At 38.0% G+C, this 20989-nt stretch overlaps 1 protein-coding gene across 3 annotated transcripts; it reads right to left on the reverse strand.

Moving 5' to 3' along the window:
- Nucleotides 1-8529: 8529 nt before the first annotated feature.
- On the reverse strand, nucleotides 8530-14872 carry LOC145778033 (prostaglandin reductase 1-like). Of its 3 annotated transcripts, none has more exons than XM_082589424.1 (9): nucleotides 14719-14872; nucleotides 13531-13576; nucleotides 13163-13213; nucleotides 12585-12752; nucleotides 12118-12235; nucleotides 11358-11513; nucleotides 10730-10835; nucleotides 10122-10240; nucleotides 8530-9371 (listed from the first exon to the last, which is right to left on the reverse strand). In XM_082589424.1, the coding sequence occupies exons 1-9, from the start codon at nucleotides 14822-14824 to the stop codon at nucleotides 9243-9245; spliced, it is 999 nt and encodes a 332-aa protein (XP_082445550.1). In that variant the 5' UTR covers nucleotides 14825-14872; the 3' UTR covers nucleotides 8530-9242. The 3 variants fall into 3 exon arrangements, with proteins under 3 accessions (XP_082445550.1, XP_082445551.1, XP_082445548.1); XM_082589425.1 differs by lacking the exon at nucleotides 14719-14872 and adding an exon at nucleotides 14094-14165; XM_082589422.1 differs by lacking the exon at nucleotides 14719-14872 and having other exon boundaries at nucleotides 13531-13885.
- Nucleotides 14873-20989: the final 6117 nt, after the last annotated feature.

Below are 20989 nucleotides of genomic sequence, written 5' to 3' on the forward strand. Positions count from 1 at the left end.
TATTTTGCTTTTCACGGAGCACATAGTCAAATTGCAGTGATGGATTATCGGATTGTGTGACCCAGCACGATTGTAAAATTGCACGATTGTAAAATTGCACGATTGTTTGCGAACCATTATAAAATAGAAACTTTTGCATGAGGGATACCTGCGCATACCAACACGATACATAGCTAATCGAGAAAAGGCTAAGTTATAATTGATTTGTTCTTTATAGCCTACTTATGAATATATTTTGTGAATTGCTTTGCGATTACAATTGGGTCTCCAAATTAGTGGATTTTCCGTACAAACGAACATTAAAACTAAAAAACGAGAACGACTGCTTGTAGTCGAGGAAGAAATGTGGGTGTCTTTGTCGAATGTGCCTTGAGATATTAAGGGACTTTGTGCAAGAAGTCAAGCCCAAGTTTCACACTAACTTTTGAATAAATACATTTATTTACGCGCGTTATACTGTACAACTCATTCTGTGTTATTTCATACAAATATTTGAAATACAGAAATCTCATAAAATTGACCCAGTTTTGCCAGGGTGCCGCAAGGTCAAAAAGGTTGGGAACCACTGGTGTAGACTATCGAAACCGAAAGTAGGCTACGCTGGTTGGAAGCCATGCTAACGATTTTGTTGATAAACTCTCATGCAAATCCATCGTACTCAAATTCCAAGCGCGGAATTGGTGTTAAATGAACTTGCCAAATCAAGTGGAAAGTTAGACATTATGCTCTAAATTAAAATGTCATTTTGCATTTGCAAAGTCAACTTCTTTGGGCCTACAAACATAAAAACTTGTTGAGCCAACAAAATGTTTCAGGATTGTAATTTTTAATTACCGTGTTGAGTTTATTCATATGTATCTGTTTGTGTATGTTGATGTAAATATATGTTATTGATTAATTTATGACTCCAGTCGTGCCAATGCAGTTCGTAGCCTACAGATGTTGTATTTTATTTGTAATCGACTGAACACATTAGGGGTCTGCTACTATTCGGTGAGTTCCTAACCTCTAACCCTAACCCTAAAACGGCAATGATAATTAGGCTACGGTACCCGATAATTTAAAAAAAAAATTGAAAAAAATCCCCCGTTAAGGGATCGGACTCACCAAAATGGGCCATTCTGACACATTAGGCCTACTGTATTATCATAATTTTCTTCCTTGGGTAGTCATACCTAAATGAGAAAAGATTACAAAGGCTAGTTTCCTTTAATGCTGTACTAAACAAAAACGTGATTGACATAAGTTATGACCACTGAACCGTAACATGGTAGTGCCACACACTCTATCAATGGGCGTGGACATTAACATAAAAATGTCACAATGCATCATTTTAATGTTTGTTCTTTGATAAAAATTAAATGCCCCCCCCGAAAATATTTGCTGGTTGCGGGCCTGCACTAGCGTAAACTAATTTTGTTTGCTAGGTGCCAAACATTCACACGGTATAAACCACTCGAAACAAACAAGTTTTATTTTGAATTTCCACGAAGAAACACAAGCATCTGAAAGTGTTCATCTGACATTTTGCTGTGTTTAGGTTTCAATATGTCTTTGCCCATTAAAAATATTCTTTCAACTGCAGCGTTGGAGGTATTGGCGTGTTGTAGCGAAAAAAATACATTAAAAAGTATGCGTTGACGCCATGCACTAAAAAACCGTGAAAACTTTACGGCGTAGCCTCAAGCGCTAACTATCCAAAAAATGTGGCTGCATGCGTTAGCGTAAACAAAAAGTCTACGCCGCAAGCATGGGGCGTAGAATTTGCGGCGTATACGTAAATCTCTGATTATATCAAGCTTTTCAGAGTAGAAAATTCTATACACAACTGGTTTCAACGTTGTAAACAGTCATTATTACGTCGTTTGCATCATAATAAAGGCAATTATTACGCGCATTCTGCTGGAAGCTTCTATGTTAAAGCATAGGTTAAAGTACCGTAGTCTTCTCTGCAAAATCCTTCTCAAGGCTCAAAAGCATCAAAAATAAACTGAGATCGACAATGTCTCAAGAAAGGTTGTCCGCACTGAGCATTCTGTGTGTTGAGAGTGACAAACTTAAACAGGTAAATTTTGATGAACTTTTGCATGATTTTGCTTTGACAAAAGCTAGAAAAAAAATTTGGTAGCGTAGTCTTACTTTATTTTGATGGCTGTAACTATTTCATACGTCCTCGTAAATAAACTTTACAATCATTGTAACGGTTGTTTGATCAAAGAAATTAAAATTAAAAGCAAAACTGCCTTAACTAAATGTTTATTCCTTTAAATAAAAATCTGCACCCATGAATATGGAAAATGAAAAGAACGAAGAGTTTAATGCACTCATATTTTAACATTAAGCAATGACATGTGATGTTGTTTAGAGAGAAATTCTGAGCTCAAAAATTGGGAGGGGCCTCACAAATGGAATAGCCTAGGGCCTCTCATGGTCTAAATCCGGCCCTGGGCACTGGCATCAAAGTTTGTGCAACATTTTCCATTCAGCAGCATGTCCGTTTGTATTCGCAAAATCGCTTCCAAAAGCTCAGTTTGCATTTTGTTTCGTGGTTTTGTTTTCACTGCAGTAAGTAATGAAAAAATCCTCTCTACTACTGCTTTACTGACAGGGATGCAGAGACATGTTAAAGCATAGCTAGCAAGGTCTTTGAAATGGGCATGATGTAAAACGCTACACAAAAACTTTTCACTGTTGCTAGGGATAACCAAAAGAACTATGAAAACCACAAGAAAAAAAGGCCAAATAATGCCAATCGGGAAACTAAAAAAGGCCAAAAAAAGGCCAAGCGGCCAAACAAAAATTGTCCAGCCAAACACTTTTCAAAAAGGCCAAATTTCTGAAATTTGGCCGTAAAAAGGCCAATCTGGCAACTGCACCAGTGCTTCCACTTTTACAAAGCTAGATTACCACTTGTATTACCACATTTGTCCTCAGATTACCACATTTTTTACTGTGATTTTTTACCCGATCTTAACCGTATTTCGACTTACTTTTACATTAACACAGTGGCTATTTTTACCCACTTGTTGCCATAGTTAATATCAGGTGTTGTCAGAGTTAGGATTAAAGTTCGTAAGGGTTAAGGTAAGACTTAGGAATAAGGTTAGGGTTTTGATCTTTACCCAGAACTAAAAATTTTTCTAAAATGCAAGTTTTTGTTTTCAACAGCTTTAAACTTTTCTCAAATTACGACAGAATTCCTTATCCGGCAACGCTATTATTTGGTTATATTTACACTATATAGTGTAAAATAAGGCCTAAAATAACTACTCAGTTTATTAACAGAACGTCCGAAATAAGAAAGCAAAGTACCGGTACCAGTAGCTTAGCCAGGAATTTTGAAAGGGGGGGTTTTGACGGCCGCCGGCCTCTTCGCCAAAGGCGACACCCAGCGGCGGGGGTCTGGGGGCCTCCCCAGAAAATTTTGAAAAATTACTTTAAATTTGGTGCATTCTGAGAGCATTTTTAACAAAAATGTGGGTATAAATATTCCTGTAAAATGGTGCTGTCTGGTGGCATAGCAAAAGAATAAGATCATGTTTTCTTGGGCATTTTTCGGTAATAAAGCTAAGTCTCTATGTTTTCTTGTTGCTAATTCCTGGCTGAGATATTTGAATGTTTAGTATTTGCAAAACTCGCTCTTTTAATGCAGTTTCGTTTAAAATTAGGCAAACTTTGTTTTAGAGACATAGAGACTGAAAGCATCATTCTCAATATTGTGACGTCACACGCGTGCCAAAGGGGGGGTTGTAACCCCCAACCCCCCCCCTGGCTACGCCACAGCAAAGTACTGTATTTGACACCGCAGCTAGAATCTGAAAGACATCTTGACTATGAATATGATCACATGGTCAGTGGTCACCCTACCTTCAAAGTCAAAAGTCAGGACGCATTCCAAAATCAAACCGAAAACGGCGGAACATGCTAGTCACATATGCTGTTATAAGTAGTTTTTTGCATATCTGTTCGATTTTGGAGGACAACAGTTTAAATGCTCTTATTTATTGATAATATTTTATGTCAAATTTTCAAAATTTATAATTTCCACATTTTGAAAACATTTCCACACAAAATTTCCATATTACCACAGTTTTACCACAAATTTTTCATTACCACATTTTTACCACAAGCATGATGAAAATTCCACAATTGTGGTAATTACCACAAAAGTGGAAGCGCTGAACTGCACTGCAGACCAGTGTTGTTCAGGATCCGGATTTTTGGAGTCTGATCCTGCCGGATTTGAAGAAATTTTTCGGATCCGGATTGGATTGGATTCAATTTTTTCCAAGCTGGATCCGGAGCCGGATTATCCGAATCCGAATCTGTTTAACTTTGTTTAGTTACGTTTTAATAAATTGAATGACATAAATTCCATGTAGTTGCTGTTCTACGTTTCAGGGAAGCTAGCCTCCTTAGATCTGGCAGCACTAGTCTGATACCGATGTACGGGACTCGCCACTCGCAGTCTGTCGCAGTCAAAGCAGCAGAGGTAAACCGGCAACTAAGCAAAGGCAGGCACGCCACGCTAAGAGGTTGATGAAAGTAGCCTACCTCGGTACTAGAAAGTGCTGGCCGGTGCCCAGCAGAAGCTAAAAAGTTTGCCATAGTAGATCTCCTGTTTCTGTGCAGTATAGGCTACTATTATGCTTTTGACTTGACATTTTAGATTTTATTCACATTATCAACTGTTAATGCTTTACTTGTACTCAACTCTTTGTTTAGGTCTGAGGAAGAATAGTTTTCTGAACGACTTACATTTCTGTATGGTTCATGGAAGTGAGCATGTGATTAGTGACAATTTATTATACACTGATCTTATAATGACATAATTTGTATCATTTTATTCAAAAACAGTATGCTTTTGATAAGTGTGTGCAACTGTGCATGCTTACACTGCTATTTTCTTTGTTTTGTTATTGTCGTTTATTGTTGTGTTTCAGATTGATTACTGGTAAGCTGAGTGCTACTTTAATATCAGTATAAATTCATTATGCTGCCATTGAGACAAGGATGGTAGGGACAGGGTAAGAAAAAAATGTTAGTGTAACATATGTCTGCTATAAGTATAATGCTAGTTTTCGGATATTCGGATCTGGATTGGATATTGCTTTTCCTATTATTTTTGGATCAGGATTGGATTCGGATATTTCTAAAAAATTTCGGATTGGATTGGATTATCAAATTTCAATATCCGCACAACACTACTGCAGACTGAGAGGGCTGACTCCAATAAGTGCACTGTGCAGTCAAGCGGAAACAATAGAGAAAGCAAACAGCTGAAAAAGGCACATCCAGAACTTAAGGTAGTCCAGAATTGCCAAGTTTGAAAATTATGGCATTCTTTTTATCCTTGACAGAACAATACGGTTTGACTATGGTTTGACTATAAATAAGTCAATCAATTAATCAATGGTTTATTTGTCAGTAACAGGAGCATAGTAGCCTAAATGTTTGAAGAATGCAAGTAATATATACACAATGCAAAAGCGATACAAGTTCCCATACCGACAGGGAGACAACGAGAAGACCATACAGTCTACTAGTAAATTGCCAACTTACGGAAATGACGATTTTGCCTTATAAGTCTATAAGTAGCTTATAAATCTAGAAAAGCTGCTCGGCAAAATTTTGTTTGGTGCTCTTAAAGCTTCTTGTTAAATTAAGGCAAAACCATGTTTTCGCTAATTACAAACAAATTAATTATAGATATTATTTAAAACCAAAATTTAACTTCAAATAAGATGACTAATTATTTACCTTGAATCAATTTGTTTAGTTTACTGACAAAAATCAAGAGTAATCAACTACAGTAGGCTACATGAGTGATGAAGTCAGTCAGAAAACTTATTTTAGGTGTGTAAAAACAGCCATGCAAACAAATATGCTTCTTGCTTATGAGAAAAAGCCAGGGGTTTATAAATCCCTAGAAAAAGCATATTCGTCTACATTGCTGTTTCTTGCACACCAAAAATAAGTTTTCTGTCGCATACAACAAACAAGAAAAACATGGACACAAACAAGAAAAAACAATTGAATAAACAACTTAGTCTTAATAGCTTATTTGGAAAACGAGAATTGAAGATAGTTTTAAAAATATTGGAAAATCAGAGTCTGGTATTTTGAGTCGGCACCGCACCCAAATTTACTACACGTAGGCCTAAACTAAAAAAGACAATCTGCTGAGAAACTTTTGTAAATACTGTTAATGAGCTGTTAAAAATCTGGCAACATTACATAGTTTTAGCGTGACATATGACATTACTGATGTTTGTAGCGGTATCGAGATCGGTTAGCAAGAAATTTTGCGGGCTCCTTTTTGAATACGGGTCGGTCGGTGGAGTGAGGCACACTCCAGTAGCCTACTCCACTGACCGCTTCGCCACTCAATGCGCCAAAATAAAAAGAATTATGACGGTGGTGGGAATCGAATCCATGTCACTGAAATGTATTCTACAGCCTTAACCCACGAGACCACGCTGTCTACTATAATACGCTCCTTGGTGGGTCGCGAAGCTATTTCAGGTGGGTCCCGAAGCATTTCTAAACGTTACTCAATGTTAAAATTTTCTAAAAAATACTGACATTGCTATGAATCTCACAAGCCGCAGTTTGGTTTTGAACAGTAGGCTACTGCGCCTTCGCCCGCGCTACTCTTATCTTCACTTCATTTGTTCACTTTCCATTTTTATTAATTGTGCACCCTGCTTTCTATTAGATCGGGAAATTATTGCATTATTGTTACGTAACAATTATGCAACAATGTAACTATTTGATATATTGTGTCGGATTAACTATTTCAGTGCGTACCCCAGTAGTAAAGATGCCACAATAAAGATGTCATATCTCATTGTGGGTCGCACAGTAAAACTTGCATTAAAAGTGGGTCGCGAACTGAAAAAGGTTGGGATGCACTGCTTTAGAGCATGACATCACATTGTGATTGTGCCTTCGGCAAGACAGGCATGTCCGAAGCTGAATACAAATATCGGTTTCTTTGCCTTCCCATCCACTTAATCTAGATCTTTAGACTTCAACTATTGCGCGTAATTAGCCCAGTAAGGACCAATAAATCTATGTCAACAACATAATCAGCGACATTTGGTACAGCAGCCTACTTTGTTGCGCGGAGACAGAATATTTGCTCAGTCATTGACTGCAGTGAACCGAATATATTAACAAGCATACGGTATAATATGTTAAATATTTACATTTAGCCTATTATTCGGTCTACTCCTGGGCAGTGGCGGATTCGTTATGGCGACCCTCTCTAAAATACAAGAAGGGAACTTTACAAGGTCGGATGCCATCACATCATTGTGTTTTGTTGAAATTGTCTTTTCTGACGCGACTCAGCCTACAGGATGTTGTAAATTTACGTTTTTTTACGTTATGTTTCTACATTATGGTTTCTCTGCTCGGCGCGTTTTACCTTGATTGTTTTCTTTGTTCATGCCTATCGGCTCACTCAGTCTCGTTTTCATAAGAGCTTTGATTACAGTGTTCAGTTAAGGAGACTTTTTGTTGCTTAAGGGGATACTAAAGGAAAAACCTGACTTGGCGATTGTACACGCTCTTTGTGTTGAACATGCTACCATAAAACGATTTTCAATAAAATTTTGCCCCATTACGGTCTGATCAGCAATCCGCGCGTGCTTTTGTCAGAGCTTTCAAAACGGGAATGGGCGTGAGCAGCGAAGCGTGCGACTGTACAGTCTACGTCACTATAGACTAGCAATCAGCTGATCGAGCAACAGTTGTTACTGCGGGCGATTTAACTGTAGGCTATGTATTTATGTACATCAAAACATCAGATTTCAACATCAAAACATCAGACAGTTTGCTCAAAACATCAGATCTGATGTCAAAACATCAGATGTGGTAACGTGGCTTTTGTTATTGCTGTCGATAGTGACGTATTCTCGAGCAGGGTTTCTACTTTTTGGCCATTTTAAAAAAATTAAAAATAAATGAAGCATTGGACTTTGGGCCTTGCCAGTGCCTTTAAAAACAATTTTTTTTCGGTAATTTTTTTTTTAATGTATTCTTGAATGTTCAGTTTACGCATTTTAATGCTTAATTTTCGTTTGAAAATTTCATTTAGTATGCCTTTAAAGTTCTGATTGTGTGAGACTGACTTACTTTTTAAAATATTACTTACTTTTTTGTCGCATTTTTGGGCGGGAAAATAGCCATAAACGATTCAACGCACACAGAGAAGCAATTGCTTTTTCTAAATATGATAAGCTGAGTGTTCAACTGCATGCGTTTGAAACTGAAACATCCTTGTTTGGCCTTACCACTTCTTCACTCATAACCTATGTAATCGACCGAGTTATGAGTTTAATTCCTGTGGCTAAAAGCAAATCTGGTGGGCTCTAAATTATTGGTTCTTTGACAGCTTAATTCCGGGTGAGAGCCTTATTGATACGGCACTAGAAAGGGCGCCGGTTCGACACCACTCAAAAGCATGCGTTGGCAAGACATATAGCCTAAAGGCATGCCTAAAACTGAAGGTGAACACAAAGATTAGCTTTCTTGCCGTCCATTTAATTTAAATCTTCAATCTCCCGGTGTAAGCCTAAATACGACAAAAAAATCACAACAAAAATTTTCAAATACCCTAATTATGTTTCTTTATAATTCGTTATCAAATGTACATCATTCAAAGTACTGTATATTGCAACAAATACTGATGAACACTGGTAAAAGAATAAAATGAATCATGGTATTTTGAAAGTGTAAAAACAAGGCAAAAAAAACACACCGTAACCTATATTTAAAACTGCAGATGGAGATACCACTGTTTTGACTGCAAGCTCTCATCAGTGCAGTCAAGGTAGGCTACACTGGATAGCACGTTTAAGGACTTTATGTAGTACCGGTAATTTAGCGTGGCGATGCTCCATTTGTGGTAACAAAAATAACACATATGTATGCATATATATTTATATAAAAAATGGAATCATGGCACCATGTTTGAAATAAACAAACATTTGCATCAGTTTCTTAAGCTGCTTTGCTGCTTGTCTTTGGAAGAAATACCAGTCAATCACGCCGAATGCCTTTAGTCTTCACATTGGCAGGATTTTCTCCAAAGTGTTCAGATTTTAAACGAAACATTACATTTCAATCTATTAGAGAGATGGTACACTGTATATCAAAGTAAAATTGTAGGCATAATAATTGGTGGTGCTCGCTTGCCATACATTTGCTCTTAATTTACGAGGACTAACGAAGGCCTAAAATGCCGAGCCTGATGACATTTTAACCACAGCTTTTCCTGTGTTTTCTCCATTCAACATTCCAATGAAAGCTTTTGGAACATTCTCGAAGCCGTTTGTGGTTGTCTCTCGAACTTTAATTTTTCCCTGAAAGTTAAAACTACAAATTATTTTCCATCACTCAACCAATACCGTTTTCTTAATTTCTGTCTAAGCTCCAAATTTATATCAAGCGAAGATGAGGCGGAGACATCAGTGATTTACTGTAGAAAAGTAATCTCGGTAACAGTTTATTTTCCAAGTAATGATCAATGCAAGAAGAGTTAAGAAGCCAGTCTAAAGAAGTTTTATGTCAGAAGTGTAGGAATTCCACACTCATACGTATATATCAAATGTAGTTACAAATTACCTAAAAACAATGACAGCCTGTTTCACCCTAATGGAAATCTTCAGAAGGTTCTTATTCAAATAAAACATATAAATAGATGCATATACCACAAAAAGATCATTATGTGCAACATATTTTGCTTCATGAAATATGTGCTTTTGTCCGCCCCGTTAGCTCAGTAGATACGCGCCCGACTCAAGATCACGCGGCGCAAGTTCGACTCTCGGGGTGTGCGCTTGAGCAACGCACTTTCAGGACTGCCCTCCATTCAGCGGCACCTAGTGAATGGAATAATTCCCCGGCAACAACACTTCAACAATCGGAAACTTCACTCTGCCAATCTCAGTAACCGGCCCTGCGTCAAGCCCTCTACAAGTATGCGAAACTACCAGGAATAACCAATCAAGTCGCTGTCAGTCCTAGGATAAAGATTCAAAAACCAAACCAACCAAACAGAGCTTTCAACAACCAACCAAACAGAACCTACAAAAACTATGATTAATTTTTACCTCGCTAATCCACTGGGCCATTTGCTTCACACCTTCAGGGAATCTTTCCTTCCATCGAGGAACCAAGAACCCAGTGATAGTGAGCTCCTGGGACACGATGGCCGGCTGCAAAACGTCGACTGAAAGAGAAAGCGAATTCTGTCTTAAAATAACGTTGTATACAGGATGTTTAACGTCATAATGGTCATTATTTACAACACTATTTTACACATAAAATATTTATTAAAACAATGAAAACTATTAATACTACAAAAAGTGCTCAATGCCAAGCAAAAAGGCAAAGCAGAGCGAATTAAATCAAATATAGTTATTACTATCTGAAGCCTTTACAAATTGTTTCACCTAACGGATCATCAGAAGGTCTTATTTAAATAGAATCTATCATATCTATTATATATATAAATTATATTATATTATATATATATAAATATATATTATATTATATAATCTATTATATAAAATATTTATTATACAGACCTTTGTTATTATTATATAAATGTTAGTAAATGAAGTCATTACATTATTAGTTAAAAATACACACTTTTGTTTCAGGTCGCTTGAAATTATGTTTCACTCAGTTGTGAATTGTTAAATTACATTTTGCATACCTTTCGGTTTGCTGGTGCTGTTGTAAGCGCTTATAGAGCCACAAGCAGCAACTCGGCCGTACTTGTTCATGTGATATAAAATGTCTGACGCCAACTGTCCACCGACCTGGGAAATGTTGTTCACAATACAATTTAATTGTGGCATTGGCGACAACACAAAATATAACACGATTTCCAAAATAAATTATTTTATTTAATTCATGAATTTATTTTATAGCACTGAAGATGAAAACAATATAGTTTTCGAAACGTTTGTTCGTTGAAGATGAGTTTAGTATCTACATTTTGAGCTCTTTATTTTTTGATTACAGTAGCCAGGCGTTCCAACCGTTTTGCCCTTATGATTAAAACGTAATTTAATAAAAGTAACTTCGTTTTGACATGGCACTGTGATCTTATGATTAAATGCTTAAAATTTAATCATAATGCTTAAATGTGATTAAATGCTCCTTTCAAAGCGTTATAAAGGCAGATACCACCAGTGATATTTTGAAAGAGGCGGAGGCAACCCATTGTGGGAGAACTTGGATATATCCTACAATTTGTAAGCAAAAAATTATAAATTAAAAACTTGTTTTTCCGATTTAATGCAACATAAAAAGCAATAAGCTGGTGAGAGAGCTCTTACATTGTCAAAGAAGCAATCGATTCCATTTGGGGCAACTCTCTTCAAAGCTACAGGCCACGATTTTTCAGTCTTGTAATTGAACACTTCATCAAATCCAATGGATTTAGCGAATTTCACTTTGTCGTCTGTCCCACAGCAACCTACAACTTTGCAGCCCTACAACATGTTTACATATATTTAGGATAATTGAAGTTATCAAAATAATTAATTATTATTATTGCCTTGTTTTGCTACATACTTTTGTTTTGGGATTTCTTTATGTTTTATACGTTTGCATTGTAGCAAGAAATTTTTTATAGATGTAGTTGCCTTTCAATATGGCCTAAAATAGTGATACAGTAAGTGTAGTGAGTTCACTTCATTAGATCACAGGATTTTTGGGTTAAGGTTAGGGTTGTTTTAGGGTTACAGTAACCCTAATTCCCTTGGAGAATCTTCACGCTCTAAGAACTACTGTCCAGACAATAGCTCCTTCAGTAAACATTGACGTAAAAATAAGGAGTTGTATTTATAGTCTACCATTTTACAAAAATGTAAAATAGCAAAATGTTTTACGACAATCTATCTTTAAATACCGTTTTGTTTCGATTGATGAGACCCTTCCTCTGACACTATTGAAACTTTCAAAAACGTTTCTTACAAAACATACGACCCAAGTATCCTATTCCTATTCATGAACTTACAATTATTTTAAAGTATTATGATTTGTTGTAAATACAATAACTTTGAAGAATTAGGTCAATGTTGCAGAGCAATCTACCTTGATCTTAGCGATTTGTCCGACCAAGCTTCCCACAGCTCCAGAACATCCGTTCACAAAAACTGTTTCGCCTTCTTTCGGTTTGCAAAGTTCAAGCAGTCCGAAGTACGCAGTGAGCCTGTGATGAGAAATTCAATAAATCTTTATTATTTTTCAAGCTCTCAGCGCTGAAAACAAGACGCTTTAGCCTACATGTCGCCAAATCCAACAAGTCCTTGAAATAAACGAAGAATCTCCGAATATTATACAGCTTATTTTCAAAGTCTTGGAAAAGTAGTAGCCTATGTAGCAAAGTTCATTTGACCTACAAACTTAAAGTTGTGATTTTGGTTGAAAGTGCTGTTGGCTCGAAGCTTTTCTACCAATTGAACGAAGGTTTCGTGTTGATTAGTACCCAAGCATGTCTATAAAATATGCTCAGCAGAAACATTTTCTATTAAAGTAAATATTCAAGTAAGAAAACATACCCTGGCATTCCAACAGATCCAATAGAATGTGTCAATTCAATTTTCGGTTTAATAGCATCCACTCTTGTCCAAATATCTTCTTCTTTTGGCTTGCAAACAGTTTTCCACCCACCACTAAACATCACGGTGCTTCCTTTAGGAAACTTCTCATTTGCACTCTTCAATACTCTGTTTCAGAAGAAAGGTCTGATAAGTTGTAAGCTATACAGTAGGCCGACACATGAGCACAGAGAAGTTGCATTACGAAGTAATACAAAGTCGCTGGATGCTCAGACAATACAACGAATCCCTTATAAATATAATCTAATATGTAGGATGCGCATAGGGGTATATTTAAAAAGATGATGATATTTAGTAACTTGCTTAAAATAATTTAAAACGATGTGATCATTTGGATGCAGTTGTAGGCTATTATATCTTTGCCATAGGCTGCGTTGCACAAGAAAATCTTTGCAAATGTTCAAGCTGTTAAATTAACCAAGTGTCGATATTCTGTACTGTTGAAATAAAAAAATCTGATCTCTTACTCCATATTTTTGCGCTAGAGTTAAATTGGACAAACACACAAGTTATCTTACTTGGAAGCTTGAAATCCAATGATTGGAATGCCTGGTGGAAAAGGATGGGCCCTGAGAAATGCACACAGGTAAAGCAGAATTCAAACACACGAAAGTTTCTTTTTCTACTTTTACCGTTGTGACAAACAATTTCAAAAATGGATCTGTTAACAATTTTTTTTTAAGTCAAATGCAAATGCAAACCGTCTTCATTGCAAGTAGCCCCATGGGTAGACATATGTCACAGTAACTTACGAAAATGCAATTTCTTTCTAGACGCATCACAAGCAAGAAACGCTGACAGATGTGTTTGTAAAGTTAGTTTGTGACATTACTAGGCAATTTTTATTGTGATTTAGGTTTATTGTTTGAGATCAGTCCAAACTAACCTGATGAATGGATCGACGCTCATTGCAAGCGCTTCAGTGAGAATTTCTACAACAAACATATTAATGTGAGCATCTACATGAAGAAAGCCGGTGCCTACGCTTAGGCTACAGTAGATTAAGTAATAGAGATGCAGCGAACCCAAAATTTTTATCCGCACACCGCACCGCAACTGACTCATCTATCCGCGCACCGCACCGCACACCGCAATTTATCTGGAACTTTGACACTGCACCGCACCGCACACCGCAAATTACAAAATTAAAAAAAAATATTTTAACGAGTTATTGTTTAGAAAGTCAATTGTAGGAAAAAGCATCCATGGCATATAACTGGTAACCTAGTACCAATACAGTTGTGCACTAATTGGCCAGGCTAACCAGATCATATTCTCTTATCAGCAATGCATCTAAGTTCTAAGACATAATACAAACTAAGACAAATAGAATGTTCCTGGATCCAGTATCAGGACTTTTGAACACTTTTTGTAAGCAATAATGCAATTATAATGCCAGTGGCTATATGAACTACACACACAAGAGTAAAACTTATAGCCTGAACTCACTGGGCTAACTGATATAGTAAATAATGCGGTAGTTGCGCTAGGCCTATAGCCTGGTAACTGAGCTTATCAGCTAGGCTACTAACCAAAAACATTCGTACAGCTTCCCTGACAAGCAAGCCCTAAAACCCTGTCAACTGCAAGCCATTTGCAATTTGCATTTGCATAGCTTTCCATCTTAGGGTTTCCGAAGGGAAAAATAACTGATCCGTGTTTCCAATTTAAATTTGAAGTTTCATAGCTGATTCTTGAAAAGTTGAAAGTTTACGTTTACGAAAGTTTAATTTCTTGAAAGTTTACGTTTACGAAAAATTAATTTCTTGAAAGTTTACGCGGCAAGCGGCGCGGCGCGGCTTTGTCATTTCAACCTTCCACGCGGCGCGGCGCGGCACGCGGCGAAAAAGTCAAAAGCGGCCGCGTACGCGGCGCGGCGCGGCTTGCATCACTATTAAGTAAATCAAGATAGGCCCTAGCTAGAGTAAGCTATATGGGTGCATTTTAATCAGAAATTCTGTTGCATTTAGATTAAGAAATTGTCAAAAGTGTAATTGGCTGAATGTTTCAAAGAACTTTTCTGCTGTATAGATGCTAAATTTTGTGCACTGTAAAACATTGTCAGTTAACTTACCTCCTGGCTTCAGATCTTCATCAATCTTTTCTTCTACCACTTTGAAATCGGATAACTTTGGAAGTCCTTCGAATTCTTTAACTTTAGTCCAATACTTAGTCTTCATTATGATGTATTTGTTAAATCTAAACTTATTATACTCTATCAAGTTGCTGGATCTGTGATATAAAGACCTAAATTTTGGATATAAAATTTTGTGTTGCTTCTTTTGTGTCATACCGTTAGCTTATGATACATGCAGTGGCAGATGCAACACAACAGGTATTCGAATCAACAAAACACTATGCAGCCATCAAGGTAACTGCTTCTAGTTAGACATGCCAAGAAATAGTTTGTCATGACACAGCCGATGCCCTCGGTGGGATTCGAGCCAAGAACCTTATTAGGGTAACTCAGATAGCCTCTCCACACTACCACTCAGCAGAAATATAGACAACAACGTACGATAATTGCGACAAAGGAGATTGTTTATTTTGACAGCCAACAGCTAAATTGATAACGCACGTAAAAATAGTCACTTATTTGGAAAGTTTTTGAAATCTTTTGTGTTGCACACACTGCCCTAGTAAGCTAATTGTAGCCTTGTTTGGTGCTTCATGCAACTCGAGATTTTTGTGCAGTATATTTTTCTTCCAAACCTTTTATGAATCAATACAGTATTGCACAACAGCGCTAAATAAATGCTCTCACAACCGCTTCGAAAATTCCCCAATTGCAAACAACCACACCAACGTCATTTCGCAGAGAGTCAAGAAAAATAGGTTTTTAACTCGTTTTGCGTGTTGAAGCTGATTTTCCGCCAAACAATATTGAAGTTACCAGGTTTTGAAGTTTCCAGGTGTTAAAGTTACCAGGTTTTGAAGTTACCAGGCTTCCAGGAACCTCAAATTTTCCTCGGTCACAATTTTGTTGTCCTGAACGACCAGAAATTTTCCCATAGTAGGAACAAAATTTCAGTATGGCAAAATAGTATCGAGATCGCCTGATTTCGAAGCAGCACTAAACTTGAAACGAAATAGGGATGTTTGAAACGAAACCGTTTCATCTCCACGTAAAAATTTTGGCTTTGATTTTGTTTTGTAAAGAAAGATAGGTCAGTTAAGTTTGTTTTTATTTCTGACCATCACAACGAAAAACAATACATGCTAAACAATGGGGCGGTCGCAACACCTTATTAGAAGTTTTAAAATTTAGAAAAAAAAGATACAACAATCGTATAACCTCATTTTGATAAAAAAAAAAAAAAAAACATCTTGAGCAATGCTAGTAGCCTATCAGAAACAATAACCTGCGGCGGTTTGCAAGTTTCTACTGTAGCCTACTTATGCTATGACTAAAGTTTAGAGGTCTCTTTCATAAAATCGTAATCCATTGGTGTTTGAGCTTTATAGACCTAACATCATTTAGTTTTGGCAACTACGATTCTCAGAATTTCATCTCATATAATTCATTTGACCTGCGCATCTTTCACTGTCCCTGTTACTGATTGAATTTATATTTATACTGCTTTGCTATTTACTCTCAGATGCTTCTCGATTGCGACAAGTATAAGCCTAGACAGCGTAAAGCTGAATCATTGCTTGCCATTCAGTCTCAAACAATCGTGTATAAATGTTGCTGGCTTGACCTACAGTAGGTTTTTGCAAAGTCATAAAGAAATTACCGGCTTTCGGTCGACTTTGTACTCTTTCATATAATGCCTTTGTCACGCTGAGTGCGCATCGTTTGTGGATTTGCTTTGCTAGTCATTGTAGCATGGAAAAGTGAAGCGTTTGTCAAATATTTATTTTTCTTCCATTAAATCAGCTCTGTTGATTTTAGATTTGCTTTGTTGGTTGCGTTCGTTTTATTCTGTAGGGTGGTCACAGCGGTAAACCATAATCTCTTCGTGGGAAAATTGTAACGTAAGATTCCCAAATCCGTTCGTCTGCATGCAATGACCCAAAAATAAACACACTTTCGAAACGTCTATTCAAACAGTGTATTCCAGTAAAATTAGCCCGAGGCTATCGAAAATAGGTGTAACGCCTACACCTCTAAAAAAACTGTCACTACAATACAGATTAATTGGATAAAAGACGGAACCTTTGTCCAGCTAGCAAGCACTAAGCCAACAGTTAAATGTGCGGCCAACTTTCAAACAATCATTTTACGAATGACCAGAATAGATAGCAATATCTCAAATTCACGTATGCAGTACTGTGACGCAATAATGAAAGACAATTATGAAGTCATTCCAACAGGTGTTTAAAGCTGATGTAATATTTCCTGTTTAAACAGGCCCAAACAGGCCCAAACAGGTCTGACACAATTCTTATGAACGCTGGTGCAATTTTGGCTCATGTTTTAGGAATTTCCATGACGTAATATTCAGTAGACTTGAACGGTTTTTATATGACGTTTGATTTGGTGAAAATTGTCGGGAACATAGCGGCCCCTAGTTATGACAGTCTGACATGGCATAACTAAAAGGAAATGACGACAATTGTGAGCCAATGAATAAAAACACACGATACACAAATTTTTTGAATCACTCACGTTTAAGTTAATAGGCAAATACAAAGGGCATGCAAAGAATGAACAGCAATAAGAATAAACACGACGATACATGAAATTGGTACCATAGGTACACGCTAAATGACGCTATATACAATAGTTGCGATAATAACCGACTGTTCCGGGCTCAGACAAGGGTCGGCCACCGCAGACAAAACCAGGCTCAAACCCTAACACTTAGGTGTTCTTTACGGGGGCGAGGCACGAAATATCCCTCAACACGTAGTCTACTTTTACTTTCCCCGCACTCTCATCATAGTTGCAGACGGCAACTTTGGCTCTACGAACCACAGGCTTCCCTTTCCTAATTTGTGGAACTACCTCATGCACCCTCCCAAGTTGATACTTCCCACGTTTACCAATGTCTTGGAGAGAACCTACCACTACAAGTTGACCAGGCTCCAAATTCTCGGCCATTTTTAGCCATTTTTTCCGGCCCTGAAGACCTGGCAAGTAAAAATCGATCCATTTACTCCAAAACTGTTGAGAAAGTGACAAATTGAACCGATAATCCCTTCTTAATTGGTCACGATCATGTGGTTGCCCAACAGCACAGTATGGGTCTAAGTATGGGGTCAAAAGTGAGGCAGGGGTGATGACAGTAAAATCCCTAGGGTCGTCACTCAAAGGTACCAAAGGGCGTTCGTTCACGATCCGAACGGCACTGCCTGTGTACGTAAGCAGTTCAATAAAATTGGGCTTACGAATTGAAGAGTCCAAAATGTGAAAAAATGCAATTTTAAATTGTTTAACCATTGCCTCCCAGGCGCCACCTTGCGCCGGAGCATACGGAGGTATAAATTCCCAGTTTATCTCTCTCTGTCTCAGGGCGTTGTGAAATTCAGCTGATTCTATCAACTCGGGTAACTTCTTAGATGCTGCCTGAAAGGTACTTCCATTATCGGAATAGATAGCATTAACCTGCCCACGTAAATCTGTAAACCTTGTAAAGGCAAGTAAAAAATCACTCAGCGACAATGACGTAACCAGCTCAACATGAATAGCGCGAGATGCCATACATGTGAATAAGAGTCCCCAAGCTTTTTTGTGACTCCTACCTTCAACAAAGGTCAATGGTCCAAGATAGTCCAAGCCGCAATCAAAAAAGGGTTTCCTATGGGCAGTTGTGCGAGACAAAGGTAAATCAGACATGAGCTGCCTTATAGGCCGAGCTTTCTCAATCGCACATACACCACAATCATTAAGATACCTCTTCACGGAAGCATTACCATTAGCGATCCAAAACTTCTGTCGCGTAGACAACAAAGTGTGCTGTACTCCACAGTGCGCATTTCGATTATGATACGACAGTACAACAAGCCTAGTGAAGGGGTGTTTCGAAGGCAAAACAATCGGATGCTTTGCTTCTAGAGAAATCTCGGGAGAATTACTTAAGCGCCCTTCAATGCGGATTACACCAGCATCATCTACACAAGGTCTGTACTTTTTAAGTGAACGCAATCCTTTCAAGCGTTCCTTCTCACGTTGCGAAGCGCCAACACTACCCCGCTTTATCACTTCCTCAAGTGCATCCGGCGATCGTTTGGTCATTAAATGTAACACATCGCCATACACGCTTTTCTGAACAAACTTCACAGTTAAGTCTAAGGCTCTATTAAGATAAGAGGCGTCCAGTTTTGGCTTCATAAAGCTACGCTTTCTCGTTTTACAGCACAAAAATTCAACAAAAGCAACCAAATAAGCAATTCTCTTTTTCATAACATACAAAGAAGGTGCGGCCTCGATCAATCTGTGAAGGCCACCCTGTCCAACGTCAAGCGACCCCTCTTCGTCACGAAGATATAGGCTATGGACAGGTACTGGAGTGGGGTTTTCTACAGATGGAATTTCTTCACACTGATAGAGAAGACTAGAACCATTTAACCACAACTCTCGAAACTCTTTCTTTGTAATAAGATTTGGCCTTGTGCCAACATCAGCTGGGTTCATATCGGTAGGGCAAAAACGCCAATCCTGGGCTCCAGACAACAATAAAATATGCTCAACTCGACGCGTAATAAACTTATTCAGACGTAAATCAGGGTTTTTAACCCACTGCAACACAGTCCGAGAATCACACCAAAAATACTTACTGCAGTCGGGCATCTTCAATGCCTCGTAGGCCTGCTTCACGAGTCTTGCTGTATTTAAAGCGGCAACAAGCTCTTTCCTAGCTATCGGCCAAGAAAACTGATTTTTTACAACAATGGTAGATTTACCCAGAACGAAAGACACACTCGGAACTCTGTTAACCAGTCTACGTAAGTAAACAACAGAAGAGAAAGCTTGATTCGAAGCATCACTAAACCCATGCAATTGATATGAGACAATATCATCAGGACTGCACACACCAGAGTTTGCAAAATACCATCTCGGTAACGAAAAATCCTTAAGCAGGTCCAAAGAGCGAAGCCACGACTCCCACTCTTTAACAAAGCTATCAGGGACCTCGGTGTCCCAATCAAACTTGTCTATCGCCAATTGCTGAAGTATAAGGCGTGCTTTTAGAAAAAATGGCGCTCCAAAGCCTAGCGGATCAAAATTTTGTCCAAGCTGACTGAGCATACTTCGGCGCGTGTGTTTAGCTAAGGGCTTTAAGGAACATGCGATACGCATCTCGTCAGACTCGGTTTGCCACACACAACCCAATGTCTTCGCTGATGGCAAAGTCATATTTTCAGTCTGAAAGTCAATGTCACGAATCAAAGGTGAAAGCATCTCATTATCCAAATTTGACAAGACAACCATAGCCTCCTTGTTAGCACTCCACTTAACAAGTTTAAACCCACGACTATCAAACAAAGCAATTGATTCATGAGTGATTTGCTGAGCTTCCTCTAAGCTATCAGCCGAAAATATAAAATCATCCATGTACATATTATCTGCAATATTGCAGAGAGTTAGTTCACCAGCACCGCTGGGGTTCTGCTCGATCATTTTCTTTATAGCCAAGCAAGCGATATATGGGCTACTCTTTATTCCCCAAGGGTGTACACAAAAACGAAATGGTACCATCCTACCATTTTCAAGGTCATCATCTTCAAACCACAATATACGAAACAAATCCCTTTGCGACTCAGGTAACTTTATTTGAAAGAAGCATTTAGTCACATCAGCCATGAGACCAAATCTACCAAGCCGAAATCTAGCCAAGACATCTACCAGAGGGTTTAACAAGTCAGGACCCGAAAACATTACATCATTAACACAAGTTCCTCGAAATTCAGACTTGCCATCGTAAACAATGCGCTTTTTTAATTGTGACGTCACAAAGTATGGTAAATACCATTCAAATCCCTTGACATTTCCTGCTTCACCAGCACGCTCAATATAGCCATTAGATTTAAGATCTTTCATGGTGTCAGTAAGGAAATCACGAAGTTCAGGTTGTTTTAAAGCCTTCTTTCTTAAAGCAGCAGCTCTATCTGACGCCAACACAAAATTGTTAGGTAGATCAATATCTTCCTTCAACGGAACAGGTATCTCAAATCGACCATCTTTCAACTCAATATTCGGTTCGACAAGTTCTCTAGCCAAAATATCATTGCGAGACAATTCACAGGTTTCATTTTGCAAAGTCAAATCCTGAATGACTTTATTCAGGTCTGCTATTTCCATATCACGAGACTCAATTTTACGCTGAAAGCCAGAGATGACATCCGACTCTGAAGACGTCTGCACTCTGCACACTTTAGCAACGCTTTCAACTAAGGGT

This window comes from Aplidium turbinatum, chromosome 10 (assembly GCF_918807975.1).
Source record: "Aplidium turbinatum chromosome 10, kaAplTurb1.1, whole genome shotgun sequence".
Lineage (NCBI taxonomy): Eukaryota > Metazoa > Chordata > Ascidiacea > Aplousobranchia > Polyclinidae > Aplidium > Aplidium turbinatum.